The sequence below is a fragment of the Cryptomeria japonica genome, chromosome 11, assembly GCF_030272615.1.
Source record: "Cryptomeria japonica chromosome 11, Sugi_1.0, whole genome shotgun sequence".
Lineage (NCBI taxonomy): Eukaryota > Viridiplantae > Streptophyta > Pinopsida > Cupressales > Cupressaceae > Cryptomeria > Cryptomeria japonica.
Genome location: NC_081415.1, coordinates 241,111,465 through 241,135,710, shown reverse-complemented (window position 1 = coordinate 241,135,710; position 24,246 = coordinate 241,111,465). Strand labels below are relative to the sequence as shown.

The 24,246-nt window shown below is 34.0% G+C and overlaps 1 protein-coding gene across 1 annotated transcript; it reads left to right on the top strand.

Moving 5' to 3' along the window:
* The first annotated feature begins 590 nt into the window (after positions 1-590).
* LOC131063936 (uncharacterized) lies at positions 591-3,651 on the top strand. Its single transcript, XM_057997908.2, has 5 exons — positions 591-1,019; positions 1,779-2,033; positions 2,255-2,428; positions 2,582-2,688; positions 2,968-3,651. The coding sequence occupies exons 1-5, from the start codon at positions 945-947 to the stop codon at positions 3,380-3,382; spliced, it is 1,026 nt and encodes a 341-aa protein (XP_057853891.2). The 5' UTR covers positions 591-944; the 3' UTR covers positions 3,383-3,651.
* The last annotated feature ends 20,595 nt before the right edge of the window (positions 3,652-24,246 follow it).

Here is a 24,246-nt window from a genome sequence, read left to right as displayed (position 1 = left end):
GCAGTCACAAATTCATACTCGCAACTGAGTTCAAATCAAAACTTTCCAATATATAGAAATTTACCACAGTGTGAGAGAAAATGGAATACAAAAACTGGCGGCTGTAAAACGCGTATCTATTAAAAAACAAAAGCTAAGAAATTCACTAGTAGGTGAAGAGAGCTGAATTTCTTGACCCAGAAGCAAATAAACCTGCGTGATTGCCGTTCCGTTGAGTTTTTGCACTTGGACTCAGAATTTTTTGGCTCTGAAGTTTTGAAGCCTGAAAAAGCTTGATGACTGTGTAAATGAGAACCCACTCCTTAAACAATGGGCACGTTGTGTTTTATGTGCCAATTGTTTACTTGGGGTGGGTTCCACGCAAACAGCTGTTGTGCACAAGTTGCCGTCTGTTTACGCAGGGCAGCTGTCTATTTGGAACCGTTCTAAATCTGGCACATTGATTACAACTTACGCAAGTACACGCAATCTATGCCAACTGTGCAAAATTGAATAAAATATGGTTTAATTGAGGCCCAGAATTTTAGGGTTTTGCAGTTATGTTTTGAAGTGGAACAGCGAATTGAATCATTCAAAGATGCCATGAAACTTGGTTTGCAAGTTGCAGTAGAGCAGAGAAGATTAATGGCATTTCTTCATTCATACATTTTCAAATGGTTGACTTTAGGCCTATGCGCCGCCTTCATTACCCACCGACTCATTTCATATTTAAAAACCAATTTGATATGTTCTCCGCCGCTCCAAGTTTAGGTTTTGTTGGATTCATTCAGTTCATACCCAAAAGTTTGATCTTGGTATAGTCACAGGGATTCATTCAGTTAATACCCACAAGCTTGATCTTTGCATAATCACAGGGAATCAAATTGGAGTTTCATAGAGAAAAGAAAAGGATTGTTTGGGCACGCTGTTTTTTTATAGATTTTCCAGTCTGAATTTGGACCTGTATGAAGAACGCTTACGCAGATTCAGAGGAGCCATCAAACCCTAAGCGCGCCAGATTTAACAGTTCATTTCAACAGGTGAACTTTTCCTGAAGAAAAAATTGTTCTTTTAACTTATTTGATCTTATGTGTTGGATTGTGACAACAATATTTTTTTTATCAATAAAGGCAGGGTCATATTTATATATTAATTCATAACAGATTACAGTACAGTATAAAAGTTCAGGTTTCCAAAAAGAAGTTCAGAAGGTCTAAAGACATACAGTATGAAACTAGAAACTAAATCTCTGAGTGTGCATAGAAAGACTAACAACAATATTAAACAAAAATCGTATTTTGAAAAAAAAACTGTTTTTTCTGAAAAGAAAATATACTATTTTTTTTGGAAAAAAGTTATGTTTTTCTAAATTCGACAGTAAGCTGTTATGTGGAAGATATGATATGTATCTTTGTAGTCTTGTTCAAAGACATCAATTTGTAATAGCAGCTGCATGAAAACATGAATTCATTTCAAATGTTATTGTGTTATTCTATTTTATCTCTCTTTTTATTTCTTCACAACTAATTTCTACTGCAATGCAAAATTATATAAATCTGTCAATTGACATTTTCTCAACATTGTGTATATTGTTTTTTCATTGTCTGTTACATATCTTGAAATTACCCAGCCTAAGCATTGACAATAAACAATTCACAACTTTTTTTTGTGTATATGAATTCAGATGAAGATTATCATCTTATTCTATGATTAACATTTTTGTGTATATGAATTCAGATGAAGATTATCATCTTATTCTATGATTAACATTTTTGTGTAAATATGTCTTATTGTAACAGGAGTGGAACCCTAATGCATACACAGTATGTTCACATAATCCAATGGATGAGCAGAGACTGGGTCCATTGGGATTAAAGCTGAGGAAAAGTCCATCCTTGAAAGAACTTATTGACAGGAGTTTAGGGCACAAGCACAGAGAAACTTTAGAGGATGTGAAAAGTTCGGCATGGGACATGGCTAAGAACATTACCTTTGAGGAGAAGAAGAAAGCCTCTAACTTCTCAGCCCTAGCTCTGAGAATTGGTGCATGGGAGGTAGGTGTTTGATGAGTTCAAAAATATTATTATTCTCTAAAACAACATTATTCTAAATCCAACTGCGAAAATGACTAACAGAATGTTAATCAATTCACTTGGGTATTTAGTAACTTTATTTGGGCTATTATTCATTCAATCAAATTTTCTTGTTGGGTATTTAGTAACTTTATTTGGGCTATTATTCATTCAATCAAATTTTCTTGTTGGGTTATTGGCAGTATGTTTCAAGATTTGAAGGTGACTTGGTAGCAAAATGCTATTTCTCAAAACGAAAGCTTGTTTGGGAAGTATTGGAAGGTGGGTTGAAGAGCAAGCTAGAAATTCAATGGGGAGATATCTCTGGTCTTAACGCAACCTGTCCTCAAAATGGGCCCGGCACCCTTGAAATAGAGGTATGTTATGCAAATGAAACCTAAATTGACCATTTTTATAACTATGTAAGAAATGAAATTTTACATAAATGTATGATGTGCAAATATGATATCTAAATTGACCATATTTATAGATATATAAGAAATGAAAATTAACAAGTATTTCATGTCCAGCTATCCAGGCCGCCCATGTTCTTCAAGGAATCTGATCCCCAGCCAAGAAAGCACACAATATGGCAGGCTACTTCTGACTTCACCTCTGGTCAAGCTACTCTTTACAAGTCAGTAAATTCATCCCTTCTGTACAACTATCAATTCAACTAAACTTTTGTATTACATATCAGTTAGACTTGTTCAACTTTCTTTTTGATATAGAATGATTTTTAAACATTTAACAGTCTAAAGATGATTCTTTTTCAATAAAAAATTAACATTACCCATTTGACTCTTAGAAAAATTTGAATGGATTTAACATTACCCATTTGACAGTTTAGAAAAATTTAATAGATTTATAGAGTTACCAATACAAACCCTAACAGAAATCTCTCATATTATTACAGGAGACATTTGTTGCAGTTTGCTAAAGGACAGCTTGAGAGGCATTACCAGAACCTTATTCAATCTGATGCTCGCTTGAACATGCTAAGTAAGAAAGGTTTAGCAAACAGGGATTCTCCATTATTTGACACAGGATTTTCAGACCAATGCAGTCTTTATTTGAGATTGCTGCAACAGAATATATCTCCTGTGAAACCACACTCTGCATATATGAACAGTGGCAGTTATTTGCCACCTTTGACATGTTCATCAGAGGCAGAACAAAGTAATATATCTGACGTTGGACAAGTGGAGAATGAGGAGAGTTTTTCTGGCTTTTCAGTTTCGACCAGCGAGGAGAAAAATTCATGGTCGTCTAGGAGAAACACAAAGCTTGATGAACTTGCACGATACTTACTGGATGACAGCATATTATAATCCAATTTACCTGACAAGCCATTTACTGATAGATTTAAATATAATCTGGGTTATCTTCACCCTAAAGATTGTAATTACATGATAAACAGAATTTCATTCAATAGAAAGAAATATATGTATTCGGGATAAAATGAAAGCATTTCCCAGCTAATAGATTCTTCACCCAAAAGATTGTAATTCCATGATAAACAAAATTTCATTCAATGGAAAGAGATATTTGGGTTAAATTGGAACCATTTCTCAGCTTACATGGGTGTCGGATATACAATTGAGGGAATAAGTTTACAATTTGTACTACTAGAAAATATCAACGCACCGAAGTAAATAATGTAATCAAATCATTTAATTTTTTATTGAATATGAATAAATTATTTCTTTTAAATATTAAATGGTATAATGGTCAATGGTGGCTAGAAGTTTGGGACTATTTTACTTCTCTTTGAAGTAAAATTTGGCATTATATAAATTTTATCTATTGTGGCATATTTTAAGTTGTGTCAAGCCATTATCAAGCATGCACATTGGCATTTCCATTCCTCTTTACTTATTTTCATATTATACACTAGAAGTTCATCGTTTTCAATGAGAGATTTTTTCATGTCCCCATTTGAATGGAGTTTCCTAGGTTGCCTTCATCATGCTCGAATATCATAACCAAGATGGTCTTCTTTTTAGGCAATGTTATTTGTATCAAACTAGATAATTTTTTCAGCTAGATCTAAAAGAGAAACTATGCTAAATTTGACCTCTCTTTGAAGGATCTAAAGGATAGATATGCAAATTGGCCAAATGAGACACCCAACATGTGCTCTATCTAGAACCTTGTCTTAGTAATTTCTATCATTATCAACTACTAACCATATGGCCCATGAATGCCCTTTGGTCACTCCCAATGCTAAACCTACCTCTTAACTAACTATTGATAACCCTCCTACATAAAAGGACGAAGGGTGGTCAATTCTAGTTAGTGAAAAATCCAAGACTAACAATAATGTTGGAGCTCTTCGTAAGTCCCCCACTAGTATTGCTAGTCAACCATTATAAAGTCAATGTGTTACAATTTCAAAGCCTAAATACCTAGGGAAGTATGTTGTTGACTCTAATGGGGAGATGTCCTAGAGGCACTCCAAGCCAAAATACACCAAGGTGTTAAAAGTAGTCTTAAATTTATCCTCTAAGATAGAGACTTTTTTCCACTTTCAAATACACCTCCTCCAATGATCTTACGAAGGTCCCATAACCCACTTAAGCATTTGGAAGAAGACAAATATGTTCTCTAGAAATGGTGACCCGCCCAGCTTTTCATTAACATAAGGATTTTTAATTTAAAGGAATATTTTTTACAAATTACCTATTTGGATCTCAATAAGCTAGATAGTGAAGATATGACCCTTGGTACCCTCTTATAAATTTTATATCCTAAAAAAGTAAAGATCTTTTAGAACTCCAAAAGAAGTATTCTATGTGTGAGACTTGAAAATTATTTCTAGGTATAAACATTCTCTGTTTGTAGGAAAATAAGATATTTGTTTTTAAGTTTTTGTTGCATGTCATGTTATCTAGCCTACCAATCATGAAAGGAGTTTGGGTGGCATTTTTCTCTTTTCTCTATCCTATGTGGATTCAAATTTTAGTTGACTATTGATTTGAGCCCACCAAGTGAGCATTGTGGACTCTTTTCAATATTAATAATCATTCCTTTAGAGTTATAAAGTGTTTATGCCTCAAATCATGTTATTGAATAGGCTACTTGTGGATATGGATTTTGGATTCAATTCCTACCACAACTATGGTTCTGGGAAAGATCTTAGTATGATTAAGGTGGGCTATGGTAAATTTTCAAGTTTTCCTATGAGAAAGGTATCTAAATGAAATTGAAGCCCAGTTTTACAAGTAAATAAAAACGGAGCTTTTTATCCCAATATTGCATCTACAATTTTCATACAATGTGGTATAGTTAAAGTAAGCTCAAATTGTTTTTTGATAGCTTCTATAAGTAACTTAATAGATCCATGTTGTTGGCTCAATATTTATTCTCCTTTGCCAACTTTTTTTCCTTACCATTTCAAGCTTTGTCAAATGTTGTCCCTTTAGACCACTTTGCAATATAATTTTACATCAAATGAAAATTTTCTAAATCAAGGCAACAAAAAATCAATCTTTTTTCTAGATACATAGTCGTTATCCCATAAGGTCACATTGACACATATTCATTGAGTTTGGAATTTAGAGCCAAGTCTCATGCATGAGATAGGTTTATTAGCTTGGTGGAATGGTTCTATCAAATTCCTATATCACTTCTTTTACATTTATGTATGTTAGTTGGATTATTACAAATTATTTCCCTTACAAGACCATTAACTCAAAGATCTAACAAGACATGGCTACCTTAGAGGCACAATCACTTGATCCAGCTACATATTTATGTGTTTCCAAGATCTGCCACCAAAAGTTGGTTGTGGATACGCATTCAACTTGTGGGGCTTGAATAAAATCTTGACTTCACTAGATTAGAATTGGCAATATAGTCTATAAATATTTGTTTCAAGACCTAAAATTTCATCATATATCCCAAGCAATTAAAAAATCAAGTATGATTAGGAAGATATAATAGATCTGTGTAACATCCTCTAAGCTTTTTCTTGAAATTATGAGAAAATTTTCACCACCTAAAAAATTACACCTAACCAAACCACTGCTTTATAAAAATGTATAGATATAGTTTCTTGTTAAGTTAATATATCTCAATACATTATTTGTTATCAACTTCTCATAAAATATGGGCTAAATGGGGTTATGTTCACTACGTTGAATAACAAAACTCTTAGATTGGATGAATTCCCACATGATGTCTATGACTCTTTGGGTTATTCTATGCCAACACTTTAGCAAATGGCATTAATAAATGTAATAATAAGTTCATATATAAAGCTAACAAGTTGGTGGCACCACATCACCTTGCTAAATATCTCTTAAAAATCATTGCCAACGCTTATGTTCTCAAGTTGCAGTCTCTTCTTCTCTAAATTGTGTTTTGCAAGAAAAATAGTTTCATCAAGTCATGGTACATCCTTAATGAAATTATTTTTTTCTGGGAAGGGATGAAATGGGCTCAACGTTCCCAACAATTAACAATAATTCTCAATTTTTTATTTTTTCAATGCATATGGTCATATTCATGGCTTTTTATTCTTTCCATGCTTTACGCATTAGGTTTTCTCTCTATTTTATGTGGTATGTTATGATTCTCTTTATAGATTCATTTTCTTTTTTTACCATTCATGGCCAACAATCCAATTCTTTTGGACTCTTTTGGTCTATCCACCAATGATGCCCTTTAGCTTATACACATTATATAGTTTCTATTGAAGTCTTTTGTAATATTTTATCACATGTGATCTGCTAGAAGTTATTCAAGGGCATTTAATTACCTAATTTATCTAACCATCTCATTACTTACAACTTTGTTCATGACTCTTTCCTTACATTAATCAAGGAAGAGAATAAAGTCAAATTAGGCCCTTTGTTGCCTACATATTTTTTTGTGAAGTTTCAAGTTTATTTGGTTAGATTATTTACATTGGAAATTATGGATCAATCATGTAGAGGTAATGAAATTTATTAACAATTTCTTCATCTTTTAGGCCTCTATAGTTTCCATATGGCAAGATTTTATCTCCATAATCAAGAAAAAAATTGACCTACAAAATTACAAAGCCTTTGATGCTCTAAAATTTTGGTTGTTATTAATGTATATTCCTCAATATTATTGGGTTTCTTGTAAGCATACTTATTTAAACATTTAAAATATTCTTAGATATTTATTTGTGCTTCTTCTAATGGTAAAAAGGGATTTCACCATAAGGATTGGAGTTTTTTGTCTCCCTCATGATTCTAGTGATTTGGGTCTACTATAAATCTATCATCAAGGCTTAGCACCTTATTCTAATTGGATTATAAAGGTCCTTGAAGGCAAGGATACCTAGAAGGTCATAATATGAAATTGTATTTTATATAAACTTCCCTCTAAGTGTCTAGCTTAGAAATACCTCTGCTTTCCTAATCTCCCCATTGCTAATATAGGGTACATCTATTCTTAAAAGAATCTAAAAGTTTTAGGATGTTACAAGTGCGGTTGTCATTGCACCAAAAGATCAACCTATTAATGCTCGATACAACCACTAGACTTATAGAATCCACAGGAGGCAGTTAAGCCATGTCACAAACCCAAACACTGTACTGCACAACACAAGGAGACCAAGGGCACACACCTTGCAATAATCCCCCCTAGTGCAAGCGAGGGGTTTGAACCTATGACCAAACTCTAATATCGCTTGTTACAAGTGTGGTTGTCGTTGCACCAAAATATTGACCTATTAATGCCCGATACAACCACTAGACTTATAGAATCTACAAGAGGTAGTTAAGCCATGTCACAACCCCAAGCGTTGCACTGCATAGCATAAGGAGACCAAGGGCACACACCCTACAATATAGGAATCCGCCCATCCTCATATTTTTTGGTCTTGCATTGGCTTCTACAATGACTCATCTATTAATCAATGGTTTATTCAATGGTATCTAATTATTTTGTGTAAAGATAAAACCTTGGCTAAACCCACTTTAGGTTTGAGATTTAAATTCTATATACAAGACAAATAAATAAAAATTACCCAATTTATTCATAGAATCATGAAGAATTTTTTAACCTCGATTGAGGCCAAGATGGAATTCTAATTGTTAAACCAAGATAATTCCTCCTCATGCATGTTTCACAAATATAGGGTTAGGATATTCAATCTCTGATGGAAGGATTGAAAATGGTATTTAGATACATCATAACAAATTTCTATTGCTAAAACCCCGCACCGATGGTTGCCTATTTAACTCTTTATTGGTATCTCTAATACTCTCTGGGAACTTGGCATAATAAATTATAGACTATTTGGTTCACTGATTATTCTTGAATCTAGAAGCTATTCCATTTTATTGTGAATTATTTATCAGCGCCTTCCACTTGGATCTTAATTGGCTAATCTAGAATTCCTCAATCTTCATCATCCATTTTGTGGACATTCTAAGAATCTCACACACTTTTTTAATTTTTTTTCAAATTCCAAGAAGCCTAGACCTAAATTCATGACTTCTTCATACTATTTAGACCTAAACCCTTTTCACATGGTTTATGATTTTTCTAGGATATTGACTCTATCTCCCTTTACAATTCACTAAGATTTGGTACATGCTTTAGGGTGGATATTATTTTTTACATTTGAAAGAGAGAATTTTTTATTTTATATTTTATATTCATTTCTCTCCATAGTAAATCTATATGATTTGTTCCAATGTTCTTATGTATATTTAGATACAAGTAAATAAAATTACTCTTGAAGCTACTCATGTGCAAGCTCTTTCAGATCATTCCCAGGGTAATGTCCCTTGTATATTTACTAGTGTTATATCTCCTTCTACCTCCCAGTCATTCTTATCCATATGGGCATAAATGTGGGCATAGTTAACCTTCTAGAAGATATCATGGCTCTAATATGGCTCTCGACTATTGATGCATTAGTATCCATGGCGTAGGGGTTATCCTCATCAACCAAAAATATTTTTTATTTTTTATTTTCTGTAATTTGGGTGAAATAACTTTTGCAAGTGAATAATTTGAAGCAATAAGGCCAAATATTTTAATAATTATTTTGGTCACTTTATAATGTTGTAGCCTTATTTTAATTTGAATTCATTTTGGAAGAAACTTTAAAGAAATAAATATTCCTTTCCTAGTGTGGATTTTGGGAATTACAACTTACTATAACACACATATTCTTTCTTTTAATGATAGACATTCAAAATGGGTGTCCAAGAATGATTGGATCTACTTTTTCTATTTTCATGTTTTGGTGACTTAAGTGAGTGTCAGAGTTGACTCTTATTGTTAGCAAGTTGGTGGGTGGAGATAACAAGGCATCATTGAGAAATTAAGGCAAGTCTCCAAGAGTGTGAGAAACCTTCTCTTGTTTTTACATACCATTTGGGAGGGTTACCAAATATGAGGTTATGGTAACTAGTGTAGTTATTGCCATCTACACCATTCAACAAAACAATCTCATGCATAGAATTTTTTAATTTTGTGTTTTTGGAGGGAGTGGATAGAAATTGAGAAAGGGAGGGCTCATTGGAAGATTTGGAGAAGTGTTGAAGTTGTAGTTGTAGGGTAGGACAAGACCTCAAGTTTGTTTGTAGGTGAAACTATCATTAAACTTCATGTTTGCCATCTCAAAAAGTGTAGGAATAATTGTTATAATGTAGCCCATGTTGTTGTAGATTTTGGTTGATATTAATACATATTTTTATTTAAGGATGATTTGAAGCCACTTCATTGAATTTGAATAGAAGAACTTGTTCTTGCTTGAAACTTATTATTTCAAGTTTGTTTACTAATCTATGGTAATTCATGATAATTTATAGTTTTAATGTGGGTGTTTGAGAGGGAGGATCTCCCTCACATCACTTGCATTCCCAAAAATTAAGGATTATGTTTACAATTGGCATAGCTTACCCACTCGCTTTCAACCTCCTTTCAAGGGTATGATGCTCCTAAATAGCTAAATTTTGGAAAATTTCCCTATCTACTACTAGGATTAAGGTTCCATCTACCTTTTAAATCCTATGACATGGTTACAACATCCTTGGAAAGTGTCTTAAGGCACTTAGGGTATATTGGGAAAATATATTTTGTAATATTTTTTATCACTATTGTTTGTAATACATTCATAAGGAGCACTGATATGTTCCATTAGCAACAGTAAAGGTGGGTTGTGAATACAATTATTTAATATATTTTTACATACATTTGGATGCCTATAATGAGATAAATATTGACTTAGGAAGTTGACAAATGATTGACCTTTGGCCTTCTCCAAGTGGGGGCTTGGAAGAGCCAACAAGTGTCTCTTGGTATTCGATCATTTATTATATTTAATGTAATGTTTATCTCGTAAGATTGGGTGCCCAAGTTGAAGGGAAAGTATTAGAGCCAAAGCTAAGTCTTTTTGACTTCCATGGAGATAATCCAAGGGTTGTGATCATCTGGAATGAAGAGCCCTATTGAGACTTAAATTAATTATTTTAATTAATTTAACCTTCCTACATGATTACTTTACTTAATTATGTTAGCCTTTATTCTTCTCAATATTAATTAAATTTAATCTAATTAATACTGTCACTATAGTCCAATGATTGATTTATTTAATAAAAAAAATTTCCCTTCTTCCTCTAAAGTACACAAAAAATAACTCTTTTTAGTCCCCCCTTTTTAATTAATTAATTAATCTGGGTGATTCCTACAAATCACCTTGTCCTAATCCATCATTAGTCTAATAAATTCTTCTAGAAACTCCCTCAATCTTACTTAGCATTATTTTCTAATTTTTAATTACTCCCACTCATTCTCTCTCCTAGTCAAATCCTCCTACAAATCCCACTTGCTCCTAATCCTCACCTAATTCTTCTAAATAATCCCCCTAATCCCTTTCTAGTACCTAATCTCCATGATTAGACACAAAAGTCAACTATAGCCATTTATGGCTAAATCCTCTTTGTCCCCCTTCTCACCTTCCACCTTAAATGCCCCTTTTTGGGTGAATGTGAGATTTTCAAAATCTCACATTCTCCCATACTTCTCATCTTCCCAACGAATTTTAAAATTCATTTTCCCTTTTCTGATCCCCATGCACACAATATCTTGAGAATTTTTAATTCCATGTGCATCCCCCAAGGAATTTTTAATTCCTTATATTTCTCCTAGGTGCATTGGGAACTCTTCCCTATGTACCTTAAGGAGGGTGGAGACAAGAAATTCCTTTATGGAAAATCTCTTCATCTCCACCCCCCCTTGTCATGTCATGGTTCATTGATCCATGTGATCTCTTCTTTTCAATCCTATCCCTCCATTGTTTTTCAATATTGATCATCCATTTTCCTCCATCCAACTCTATAAATTGGGGTCTCCATCCCCTAATCTGATATCTTCAATCCAAGTAATCTTATGCTGCTAGTTTGAGTTTAGTCATCCATCAAGAGCATTCACATTATAGCCCTATTTGCATCCACAGTCCATCTTTGAACACTTATCCTTCATCCATATCCATCCATTGTTGTGAAATTTGGAGAGCCAACTACATCCCACTAGACCAATCCGAACAAGTCAAGTAGGGGTGCATTCTTGGCTTCAACTAGAGTCCAAATCGAAGGAACAAGAGAGAATCCTCTCTTGCAAGGTATAATAGTGTTAGTTTTATGCATTTCATTGGGTTTTTAATATCATTTGGATTTAAACTAACCTACTAACCTTTCTTGGTGTTTTCCCTTGGTTCAAGCCCTATTTGGACACCTTTATTGGTGGTTTTGGAGCTCTTGACATTCTATAAATTTATCTCTTTGTATGTATAATGCATTAAATGAGGAATAATTGAATGTAGAGTTAATTTGTAGGAACAAGGATATGTGGGATGAATAAGGAGGTTATACAAAGGTACACAAGTACTTCTAGTTGGAAGAAAAGAGAAGAATGAAAGTGTATGTATTGTAGTCACATTTATTGTTGATAATGCATACTTGACCTCTCTTCTTGGTGGAGTTTCTCTAGCAAGGGTTTATCCACCAAAATCATGTCTTGTGTGGTGCTTTTATGTTTTTTTATTTGTACCTCATTGTTGTTTCCTTATGTTGATATTACCTTTATTCTTTGTTCTTATAAGTTCACATAAGATAGGGTTATTAAGCATGTTATGTAGGCTATTTTTTATATCATTAAAAAAGGGATCAAAGTATTGTTTTTCTTATTAAGACAACTTAATTTTCATATTTGCATATAAGTTTCATATTTTCATCTTGTAGTTGTCCAAACCTTGTATCTCATTCTTTGTTTAATTAGATAGAGATTTCTCTTCTCAGTATTTGGTATTGAATTTTTTTATTTTCTAAAATTTAGATCTTGTAATTTCTCCTATTAATATTTAACAACCTATAAATTAAGATCAAGAGGAGGAGAATTGTCTCATTTGTTGGGAACCAAACACTAATAGTTTAATCCCATTGATGTATGGGGTAGACCATATGATCATGATCCCCTTGATGGTGTAGCTCTTGCCAAGTTTAGTGGTTGTTTGTTTCTTGATTTTGTTATGCCTTGCTAGACTTTACTTTGTGATTTCATCTTGATATTTGAGCTTCGATCCACTATAGACTTTGAAAGTGTGCCTTCTACAACCTAACCCTTTTTTTTGAATAGTGCATTATTATCTTTGTAGTATATAAAAAATAATAGTGTCATTAAACATATATAGTAAGTACTTTTTCCATTTTTATTATATAACATTTACTTTTGACTATTAAATAATTTAATGTTTAAAAATAGCCCAATAAAATTATTTAAATTTTTATTTTACTTTTTATGAATACATACATTCGTATCTATCGATTTAAATGTATTTTCACATATCTGCAAAAAAATATAGGGGGACACAAGGTCACCCTTCAGAGAAATGTGGGAAACACCCAAAAAGATAAAACAAAGTCACACGAGAAAATCCCACAAAGTGGAATAACAACTAAATAAAATAATAGTCATATGGTCTAAGCCTAGATAGTATATAACCATAAAAAACAAGCCACTTAAGCAACAAGAGAATTACCAAAAGGAAATGGAAGGGGATCTTGGGCATCCAGTTTGCCCCATCAGCAGGGTTTAGGGTCACATCGGGAAGGGGCTACCCCTCATCAACATTTGTCTCTTCCTCCTCTTTTTCTTCATTTCTCTTTGGCAAAATGGGTAGATCCAACTAAGGGAGCCACTTTGAAGAGTATGGCCAACCACAAGCACCACTACACAAAAGCCATCCTCTACTCCCACTAGTAGACGACCCTATATTACCCATAGGCCACCTCAAAGTCGATCCTCCATGTGGGGAGAAGAAGAGTGTTGCTAAGTTGAACCACCCCTTCCACTAGAGTGACAATGAGGGTCTTGCGATATTGGTAACTAGGAATGCTGAGCCAAGAAACCTTTATTGTGTCTATGGCCATGATGTGGAGACCAAATGCAAGAAGTAAAACTATTTGGGGGAACCCTATCCATAGTACATGGGGCATTACCCTAGTGAGCAAGTAGCTCTTGAAGGTGAGAAACCTCAAGGACCACATCATTTTCCTACACTTGAATCTAAAGCATCACAATGCTACAAATAGTAGCTTTAGTAAAGAGTGAAACAAAGGTATCAATAGAGATGTGAGCAAAAATAATATCATTTCTAACTTTCCATAAATAAATAAAAATATCTGCCTTGAAAGCATGTCAAATTTGGGTATACTTGAAGTGAATGCAAGGTCAATCCCCTAAAAGAATCATATGCAAAGAAAAGGATAATGATAAAAAGGGGTGAAAGAAGTCATGAATCCAGCTCCACAAGTTTTATGCATGGAAGAAAAAACAAAAAATGTGTTTGAAAGTCTCTGGCTGGCCACAAAATAGACAATGCAGGTCTGTGACTCTCGTATCTCTGAGATAAAAACCCACAAGCAATCCTTGGAAACTAATACACTAAGAAAAATGGGCAAGCTTGGGCTCCATCATAGCTGCCTAGATGTTGTTGAAATGACATTGCCACACAAATAGAAGTGACTACAAATGCCACTTTAAATTAAGAGTCAAGGCCATAGGAAGGTGGGGAGAGTGCCAATGGTAACCTAGATGTAACTTGTAATTATAAAAAGTAGTGTTGGGATACCAACATCAATCCTTTCACCAAGGATTGATAGAGTGAATGCCAAACTTATGTAACATATTTAGAGGAAGAGCGAATAGAAAAATGTCAAATGTCTATCAATCTGGCCATATGAGATTGTACTAGACTCTTAAATCTTCCCAAGTACAAAGGGCCATAGTAGCTCTAGAGAACAAATCTCAAGGAGTGAAAATTCCCTTCTTATGAAATTGCAAGGCATGAACCAATGGTAGAAAAGCCAAAGGGAGACCTTAAACACAAATGAGAGGAGACCACCAAAGATTGTGTTCATTAAAAGATAACCCATCTATTTAATTTAGTTAAAATTTTGTTTTATTTTATTTTATGAAGGATTAAATGAGCTTCTTTCTAAGTTTTCATGTGTTGGTTAACTAAACAATAGATAAACCATATTTATTATATCAACATTTAAACTCAAATTTATATATTAACAAATATTTAACACTAGTCAATTAATCTAACTTTCAAAAATAAAAACCTCATTTTATTATTAAAATATAGTTAACAAAATTATTATTAAAAAGACTAAATACAACATAAATTGAGTTCACTAAAAAAAAACTGATGTCAATAAATTTAAAATACAACCTATTGATGATTATTTTATGACCACACCAACACAAAATAAAGTTTCCAATGGTCAGTCTATCCTCTCCTGATCAAAATCATGTGTATGCTAAGATTGCAGGAAGATCATGCAATGACTCCAAGGTTCTAATTGCATACTAGCTACTTTATGATGGATACAGACTCATTTGGTTGATGTTGTTGGTAATCCAAGGGGACTTACACACACTTGAAGAAGACTTAAGGGTAAAAACACAAAGCTGTGTCACACTTTTATTAAGGAAATGGCCTATGTTGATTCACTTTTTTAATTGAACCAATAGAAAGTGATATAGATGCTTTGAATTTTAAAATGATGTAAACTAATAAAATGTATATTTTATATTTTTAATTTTTTAAAAAATTTAAAAAATTATTTGAATATACTTTCTTATAAAGTAAACACTATAGTTTAGTTGTTGATAAAATGTTGAAATTGAAGTTACATGAGGCGTCACACTTTATATAGTAAATTTTACCTTTTTTTCTTCAATTTTTCTGTGTATATTGATAACTTGAAACTTTAGTGAAAAATATATTTTTAACTATTTTTATGTATATATATTTTTCAATAAATTTGAAAAGTCGTGTTTACTAAAATATAACTCTTTCCATTCAGTGTCACCTTTTTTCAAGTAATTATTTATCCAAATGAGAAAATAATTATATCATCTTGACATAGACTCTTGTCTCTAGTGCTTTTATTTTTTTCAAATTTTTAATATAAATTTTAGTATTTTTCCTTCACAAGATAATCAACCTTATATTTTAGTGTTGATGACCTACTTTCAATAAAAATAAAATATAAAATATAAAAAACTAATTAAAGTATTAAAAGATATATATTTTTAAAAAATCACTTATAGATCTATAAAAGGGTATTTTTACATTTCAAAAAAAATATTATTTCTAAGAGTAAGAGTTGTTGAAATATCGAGTTTTTCAAAAAATAAAATTAAATTGGTAATTAGACCCCAAGTGGTATAAAATATACATTTAGTAGACAATTCCAATTGGAAAAGTTGTGGCCCATATATAACATAGCTATAATGAATCTTTATAGACCATATGTTGGACTACAATTATTTTCTAATAGTTAGAATTACTTAAATTCACTTGTGCTTATAAGTTAGCCTGAAACGTGACACGTTTTTATGCTTTTACCCTTAAACAAAGTTATAACTTCAAGGAGATTTGGCTAATGATTTGGCGATAAATAGCTCTCCTTTTTTAGACTTTTCAATAAGATAATGCAGAAAGTAAAATGGGAAAGGGTTGAGAAAGGCTATTTTAAATCTAATAACCCAATAGATAACAATAACTCAAGTGAGATTGACCATACTTTTCTTCACCATTTTTAGGCAACTACACAAAGGAGGTGCAATCTTCAAAGGTTGTGCTTATAAGATTTTAAACCATCAACGAACACCATCAAAGAACAATGTTCATCCAATAATCTAAGTTAAGAATGCACATGTAAAATATCAATCCAACCTTGCATTGTATATAGAAATCATCTATTGACAAAAGGTGTGAGTGTATGATCTCATCACAAAGAAGGGCAATCTATCTCATTCATCTAAATAATTGAAGAAAATCTAAACTAAGTGAGGAAGATGAAACCATGCAAGTTTTAAAACAACTCAAGTGAACACCAAAAGACAATGTATCATTATTATCATCTTAGAAACATGTTACATGTTGCAACAATCTCATGCAATTCTCCCTTTGCCTTGAATTTTGAGCTCATCGCCTAGACTTGGATGCCATTTTGGATTGAGGAGAATTTCTCATCGAAGGAACACCTACCTACCTTAGAATATATTTCCATTCTTTTTCCTACTTTAGGAAAGAATTCCAAACTTGGCCATTTTTCTTATCAACTACCTACTTTTTTTACTTTCCGAATTTGGAACTTGGATTTTTAGGAATGCTCTACCATCAGTGTCCTGCCAATTGCTTGAGATAGACCTACCAAAAATAGACTTACTTAAAATATTAAGTACTTCCAAAAATCAAAGTAGGGAAAATCAGGACAAGGTGACACTTACTAAAAATATAATTACTAAAAATAGTAAGTTTGTTTAAATGCAAAATTAGGCTAATTTGAGACGTAGTGAAACTTATTGAAAATAGTAAGTTCTCATTATTCGGTCAAATTTCACTAGTAGCTTTCTTGAATGGTTCTGAATTCATTTCTTCATTCAAATTTTCTAAAACCCTAAGCTGCTAACCTCAACTCTAAGTTTGAAGGGCAAAAACCCTAAGATAGACAAAACAAGCTCCAGACTTGACCAAAATTTACCAAAACACTTGCAGACCAGGGGAGATCAAAGAGGTTGTTGTTAAAAGACCCAAAAGACTACAACCAAAATAACAAGTAAACTAAAAATGTAGGGGTCCCTATTTGAAATGGGGTGATGTGTGGTTAGGTCACAACACAACTAAATTGTATTAAATTAATAGCATTATTAATATTCTAATACATTTATTATATTGGAATGATCAACCATATTGAGTTTTGTGAGAATATATTAAACAATTTGGGTCCATTAATGTGCCTATATTTTTATAAAAAAACCATGGTAAAAATCATTTTTAGAAAAATATGGTGTTTTTATGAATTATAGATTATAAATATTTTTAGTTAGAATTAAATAAGTATTTTCTAATCACATTTAAAAAATTGTCCATGATTTATTTATATTTTAAATTATTTTATTTTTTATTTTTCAAAATAAAATTAAATAAAACAACAGTTTATAAGAATAATTATGGTTGGTTTTAAAAAAATTGTTATATCATAAATTTTTATTTTTAATGAAAATTATTTTTTTAAATATATTAATTAATATAAAAAATTAATGTAAAAGATGTTTTTTTAAACTTATTTTTTTATTAAAATAAAAAAAATTGTATCTTGACATCTTTAATAAAGATTTTTATAAAGATGCATTGGCCAAAAGAATTTGGGAGGTAGTTGGGACGGGTCGAGCGATGGAGAGTAGCACTCTCTGTGTTGCGAGCTAGGGTTTCAGACCCTAGCCACGATTTTTTCTTCTGTGTGCTACTTGTATACACCTAAAAATGGTCTGAAGATAATTAATTAAATAAGCAATTTTTTAATTAATCCCCCTTCCTAATTTAATTGAATTCACTAAGCAATTTGATTAAATTACCCCTTTTCCTCTACTTATTAATAAATCTAAGTATTTATTTAATAGGTTCATTTCAATAATCCCCTTTGATTAATTAATTCTTCTCCATCAAAATCGTTTCTTCTAATCTTCTCATTAATTAAAACAAATCAATAATGAGTTGTTGAGATTAATTAGCCTTTTCCTATTATTTGAATTTTAAATTCAAATTCTCCTAACTTTTAACCCCTTCTAAGCCTAACCCATTCCATCTAACCCCGAGTTTAATTAACTCCATCCTAGCTTGCACATCCTAACCACCATGTCCCTTTCCTTGAACACTTTTCCCTCTCATGAGCAAAGCTTTGTGACACTTGTCACTAAGTGTTCCCTTTCATCCAACCTCTTCTAGAAGCCTCTTGACACTTGTCACCAAAGAGATGACAAATGTTCTCTTTCATCCAACCTCTTCTAGAAGCCTCTTGACACTTGTCACCATGGAGATGATATTGTCCCCTTTCATCCAACCCCTTCTCCTACCAACCTCCAAATATTACCTTTAATTCAACCTCTTTGCCAACCTCCTCCAATTTAACCATTGATATCTTCAGACTCAATCTTGATCGTTGATTCCTGCCACCTCACCCTTGGCCTTGGAAATCCTATAAATAGACCCCATTTTGGAGCACAAAGGAACCCATCCTGAATCCCATCTCCTTTGCATTCAAGCATTGTTATTATAGTCATATGCAATCTTAGTATAGCATTTTAGCATTGTTATCATGATCAATTTTGCCTTAAATCTAGCTTATTTTCTAGCTTAATTTGCTTATCATGTAGCTTAATCTCATCATTTATAGCTTAAATGCATCATCATTATCATTTAAATCCTCCTTTTAAGTGTAGTCAAGTCACTGGAATTCGCATGATCAGATCTGAGAGAAAAAGTCATACTCGCATTTACTAGGAGGCAATAGATCGCTTAACTATGGTTTATCTTTCTTTGCTTTAAATTCATTAGCCATGCTTATAATGATCTATTGAGTGTTTTCTGTTGTAGTTGCAGGTCTAAACTTCACAGGCACGACATTTTGGCACCCACCACGGGGCCCAAGATCATCATTTTTGGCCTCTCAAGCTTCATTAACTTTCATCTCTGTCAAGTCTGGTTCAGAGTGTCGTATGAGCTACCTTTCTGGCTCATATGAACTTCCTTTTAGGATGGGATGAAACCTGATCCTGACTCGTATCAGGTGAATTATGTGTCGTACAAGCTCATTTACCTTGTCGTATGAGACCTAAAGTTGTGTCGTACGAATTTCTGACTTGTATTAGCTTGTTTCTGTGTCATACGAGCCTATTTTGGCTTGTGTCTGAGATCTAAATTTGTGTCGTTTCAGCTCATAAATCATGTCGTACGAGTATCTGTCTCTGGGATTTTAAAATAAACTACATTTTAGGGTTTTTTGTTTTTAATTCGAGCTTTACTAATGCTAACCCTGACTTGTTTGTGAGATTTTTGGCAACTTAACTCTTTTCTGCAGGACGATTGATGAAGATATGCTTGTCAAAGACCAAATTCAAAACGCATCAATGACTACTAATGGATCTATTTTTCAAGTTGCCTAAAGGAATTCAACAAAACTTTGTGTATTTCTTAAAATTTTAGGCACACTTATCTTTTGCTAAAGGAATGAACAATCATGTATTTTGTGTCTTTCATGATAGGCGTGATGAATAATGATGAATAGAAAGTACTCAATAGATACTGAGAGGGGGGGGGGGTGAATTAGTATAGACAAAAACTTTTCTCAACAACTCAAACAGGAGAGACTGCACTAAATGGTCAACAGTATCACCGATCTAGAATAGGGTACTACCTGTAAAACACAAAATGACTGTGAAAGACATAAACCGGTTAAGACTTAGATCTTCACCACACCTAATATCTCCTTTCCACTTCACCCATATGCATAAATAGGTAATGCATCAGAAATATAAAGACCACTAGTTCAACATGCATTACTACTTAACAAAAAAACTAATCATCACATGAAAAGGCATCACACATGACACACTGATTTTTCACGTGGAAACCCAATTGGGAAAATCCATGGTGGGGATGAATACCCACAAGATGTTCTTTGAACTCTTCTGAAGTCTGCTCTGTTAGGAACCTAATCCAGTTAAGGACTTTACAATAGGTTCTTCTAGGAACCGATCCTACTAGGGATCACCCGGTTAAGGGATGGCTAAATACCCGGTTAAAGGTTAGAACCCTGTTAAAGGTTAGAACCCTGTTAAAGGTTACCTCGCAAGAGGATTTGAAGAACTCAATGAATTGAGTCACCCTATTAAAGGATTTACACAAAGCATGTTAAAGCTACCTGGTTAAGGGATTTTCCAACTACTGAAATGGTTAGAAGTCAACAGGTAATACACTGATCTAATAACAGCACTCAATGCTAAGGCAGATCCACTTTAGCTCCTTTGCTTCTGCAATCACACTCTACAGGTATCAACACACTTCTCCGGTCTGGCAAGAATCAAGTATCTCTTTACTTGGATACACACATAACATTTGCCAACAACCTCACAATGCAAATCATCATCGACCTTATAGGAAACAGATAGGTTGGTAGCATAAACCCTAAATCCTAAACATTTAGGTTATCAAAACAATCGGTCCAATCATGACCGTTCAAACACTTTGCATAGTGAAAAACAATCTTGAACACATCTCAAGACGTTCTCCATCATTCGTTCTTTGCCGCTTCTGGAAGCCGATAACCCATCACGCGCTCTCCACCGTTTATAGAGACTATGCGCATTCCCGAGGTAGATGGGATCAATCTCCATGCAAGATCCTCAAGGAAATCCTTCACATGCACAAGGCTAACGTGGCAACACGATCTAATCTTCATTTCAATGCTAACCCATCATAGGATGTCATCAGTTGAATCACACAGACTTGAAATGTATCAACTGGAAACCCTGAAGATGAGACTAACAACCGGTAGTCATACCAAATGAAACCCCGATATAAGACTTTCCATATACTGGTTCACATTCCATCATACCGGTTCACTTTGAACAAACATACCACTTCACTTCTTCACATATACCAGTTCACATCATCATATCGATTCCCTTGCCAGTTTGTTTACTTTAATATACTAGTTCATACTTCACCATATTGACATCAATGACAACATACAATGTCATTAAACTCTGCACATATGCCAACAATCTCCCCCTTTGTCATTGATGGAAATATACAAAGATATCTCTCTACTTCACATCTTCTCCCCAATATTGCAGATATCTTCTCCGCTTCACATCTTCTCCCCCTTTGACAACAATGCCAAAGTGGAGGCACAAACATCTATGTTCCACTATGTTGCTCCCCCTGAGGAGTAGCATCCATCAACACATCAATCCTAAAAAAGATTTATCAATGCAATACCTGACAGATGTGGAGAACACATCGTTAGTTTACCTCTTGAAGGGGCAACACCCTTAATTCACCTCTTAAACAGGTAAATGTAGCCTTTGGTAGAGGCTTGGTGAATATGTCTACTAACTGCTCCTTACTGGAAACATGTTCCAATACAACCTCTTTATTCTGAACCTTCTCCCTCAATAAATGATACTTGAGCTTGAAATGCTTGGTTCTAGCATGCAAAACCGGATTCTTGGAAATATTAATTACACTTGTGTTGTCACAAAATATACTTACGGGTTCATATACAGGGACTTTGAAACCACTTAATGCATGCTTCATCCAAATTGTCTAAGTGCAGTTCATAAATGTTGCTACATATTTTGCTTCTGTTGTAGACTGAGAGATACAACTTTGCTTCTGACTCATCCATGAAACTAGTCTACCACCAAGAAAGAATGCACCATTGGTTGTGCTCTTCCAGTCGTCCACATTCCCAGCCCAATCGGCATCTGTAAACACTTTAAGGTTGAAATCATTATTGTATGGATACCACAATCCATAGTCTATAGTTCCCTTCAGATATCTAAGAATCTGCTTGACTGCTACCAAGTGGGATTCTCTTGGACTTTTCTGGAAATGTGCAGTAATGCCCACTGCATGTGCAATGTCTGGTCTGTTGTGTACTACATAGTGCAGCTTACCAATCATTGATCGGTATTCTCTCATTCACCAGTGTTGAGTCATCTTCTTTTGACAATTTACAACCGGTCACCATCGATGTACCAATCGGTTTGTTGTCTTCCATGCCAAAGGTCTTCAACACCTCTTTGACATACTTGGACTGAGTGATAAAGATACCATCTTTCATTTGTTGAATTTGTAGTCCAATTAAGAACTTAATCTCTCCAATTAGTGACATTTCAAATTCCTTCTTCATCTCATCTGCAAATGCATGACTCTTTTGTCATCTCCACCAAAAATTGTCATCAACAAACACTTCACAGATCAAGATCTGATCTCCTTCTGACTTCAGATAGATGTTTCTATCTTCACTTGTTCTTTCAAATCCATTCTTTACAAGATGTGAGTGTAAGCGTTCATACCATGCTCTAGGTGTCTTCTTCAATCCATACAAGGCTTTATGTAGCCTACACACCATGTCATTGTCTTCTAATAAGGCACATCCATCTGGTTGCTCTATATACACCTCCTCTTCAAGTATTCCATTCAGGAATGCAGATTTTACATCCATTTGATACACTTTGAATCCCTTGAAGGCTGCATATGCAAGAAGCATTCGAACTCCTTCCAATCTGGCTACTGGAGAAAAGGTTTCTCCATAGTCTTCTCCTTCTTCTTGAGCATATCCCTTACACACCAGTCTGACTTTGTTTCTTACCACTGTGCCATCTTCATTCAGCTTGTTTCTGAAAACCCATTTGGTGCCAATAACATTTTTATGCTCAGGTCTGGGTACCAAGGACCATGTACCATTCTTTTCTATTTGGTCAAGTTCTTCTTCCATAGCCTTAATCCATTCTTCATCTTTATGTGCCTCTTTAAATGTTTTAGGCTCAAATTCAGAGATCATGCAAGAGTTTCTCTGACCTTTCTTCTTGTAAGAATTCATGCATCCTTATCTCCTATGATTTGCTTTGGATCATGATTCAGCATTACATACCTAGGAATGATCTTAGTTGTTTCCTCTTTCTTTTCTTCTTCATCAACATGAGCATCTACCAGTGTAGGAGCACTGTTACTGGTACTAGGCTATTTTGCAACCGGTTCCCAGAAGGTTACAACCGATTCATTTACCACTTGCTCACTATCGGTTTCCTCAGGTTTCTCAGAGGTTTCATCAACTCTGACATTGATACTTTCAACAATTCTCTAAGTCCTATTGTTGAAACACTTGAGAGCTTTGCTCTTGGTGGAATATCCTAGGAATATTCCCTCATCGCATTTTGCATCAAACTTGCTCTGGTGTTCACTCCTCTTGATATAACACTTGCTACCAAACACTCTAAAGTAGCTTACTATAGGAGTCTTACCGGTCTAGTACTCATAAGGTGTTTTATCCTTACCTTTCTTGATGAGTACTCGGCTCATAGTGTAGACTGCAGTGCTCACCGCTTCTCTCCAAAAAGTGTGAGCAACCTTTCCTTGAATTAGCATTGTTCTGGCCGCTTCAACTACAGTTCGGTTGTTCCTTTCTACTAGGCCATTTTGTTGTGGAGTCTGGGGGCCAGCCAATTGCCTCTTGATGCCATTTTCTTCACAGTACTTATTAAACTCACTAGAAATGAACTCACCTCCTTGGTCAATTCTAAGGCATTTGATTCTCTTACCACTTTCTTTTTCAACCAGTGCTCTGAAGGCTTTGAACTTTCCAAAAGCTTCAGACTTGTCTTTCAAGAATGTGACCCACATCATTCTTGAGCAATCATAAGTAAGAATCATAAAGTACCTATCTCCTTGAACACTCCTAGTCTTCATAGGACTGCACAAATCAGTATGCAGAAGATCAAGTAAATTATCTACTGTGAAAGATTTACCTTTGAAGGTTGAGGAAGACATTCCCCATTTGACATTCTCTGCACAAAGGATTCTTCGATTTGTTTAGCACAGGCAATCCTCTAATTGCCTTGATCTTACTAGCCTTCACAATGTTATCAAAATTTACATGGCAGAGTCTCCTATGCCATATCCAACTATCATCATACTTAGCCATTAGACATTGACTGATATTTGCATTCAACTGAAATAGGTTACCTTTGGTCTGCATATCGGTGGCCATTAGTTCACCATTCTTTCCCTTTATTTTGCATACTTCATCTTTGAATTCCAAAGTGAGTCCATTATCATTCA

Coding starts and splice junctions, on each gene's coding strand:
- LOC131063936 (XM_057997908.2), top strand. CDS start 945: ATGAAGAACGCTTACGCAGATTCAGAGGAGCCATCAAACCCTAAGCGC. Junction 1,020..1,778: donor TTAACAGTTCATTTCAACAG/GTGAACTTTTCC, acceptor TTATTGTAACAG/GAGTGGAACCCTAATGCATA. Junction 2,689..2,967: donor GGTCAAGCTACTCTTTACAA/GTCAGTAAATTC, acceptor ATATTATTACAG/GAGACATTTGTTGCAGTTTG.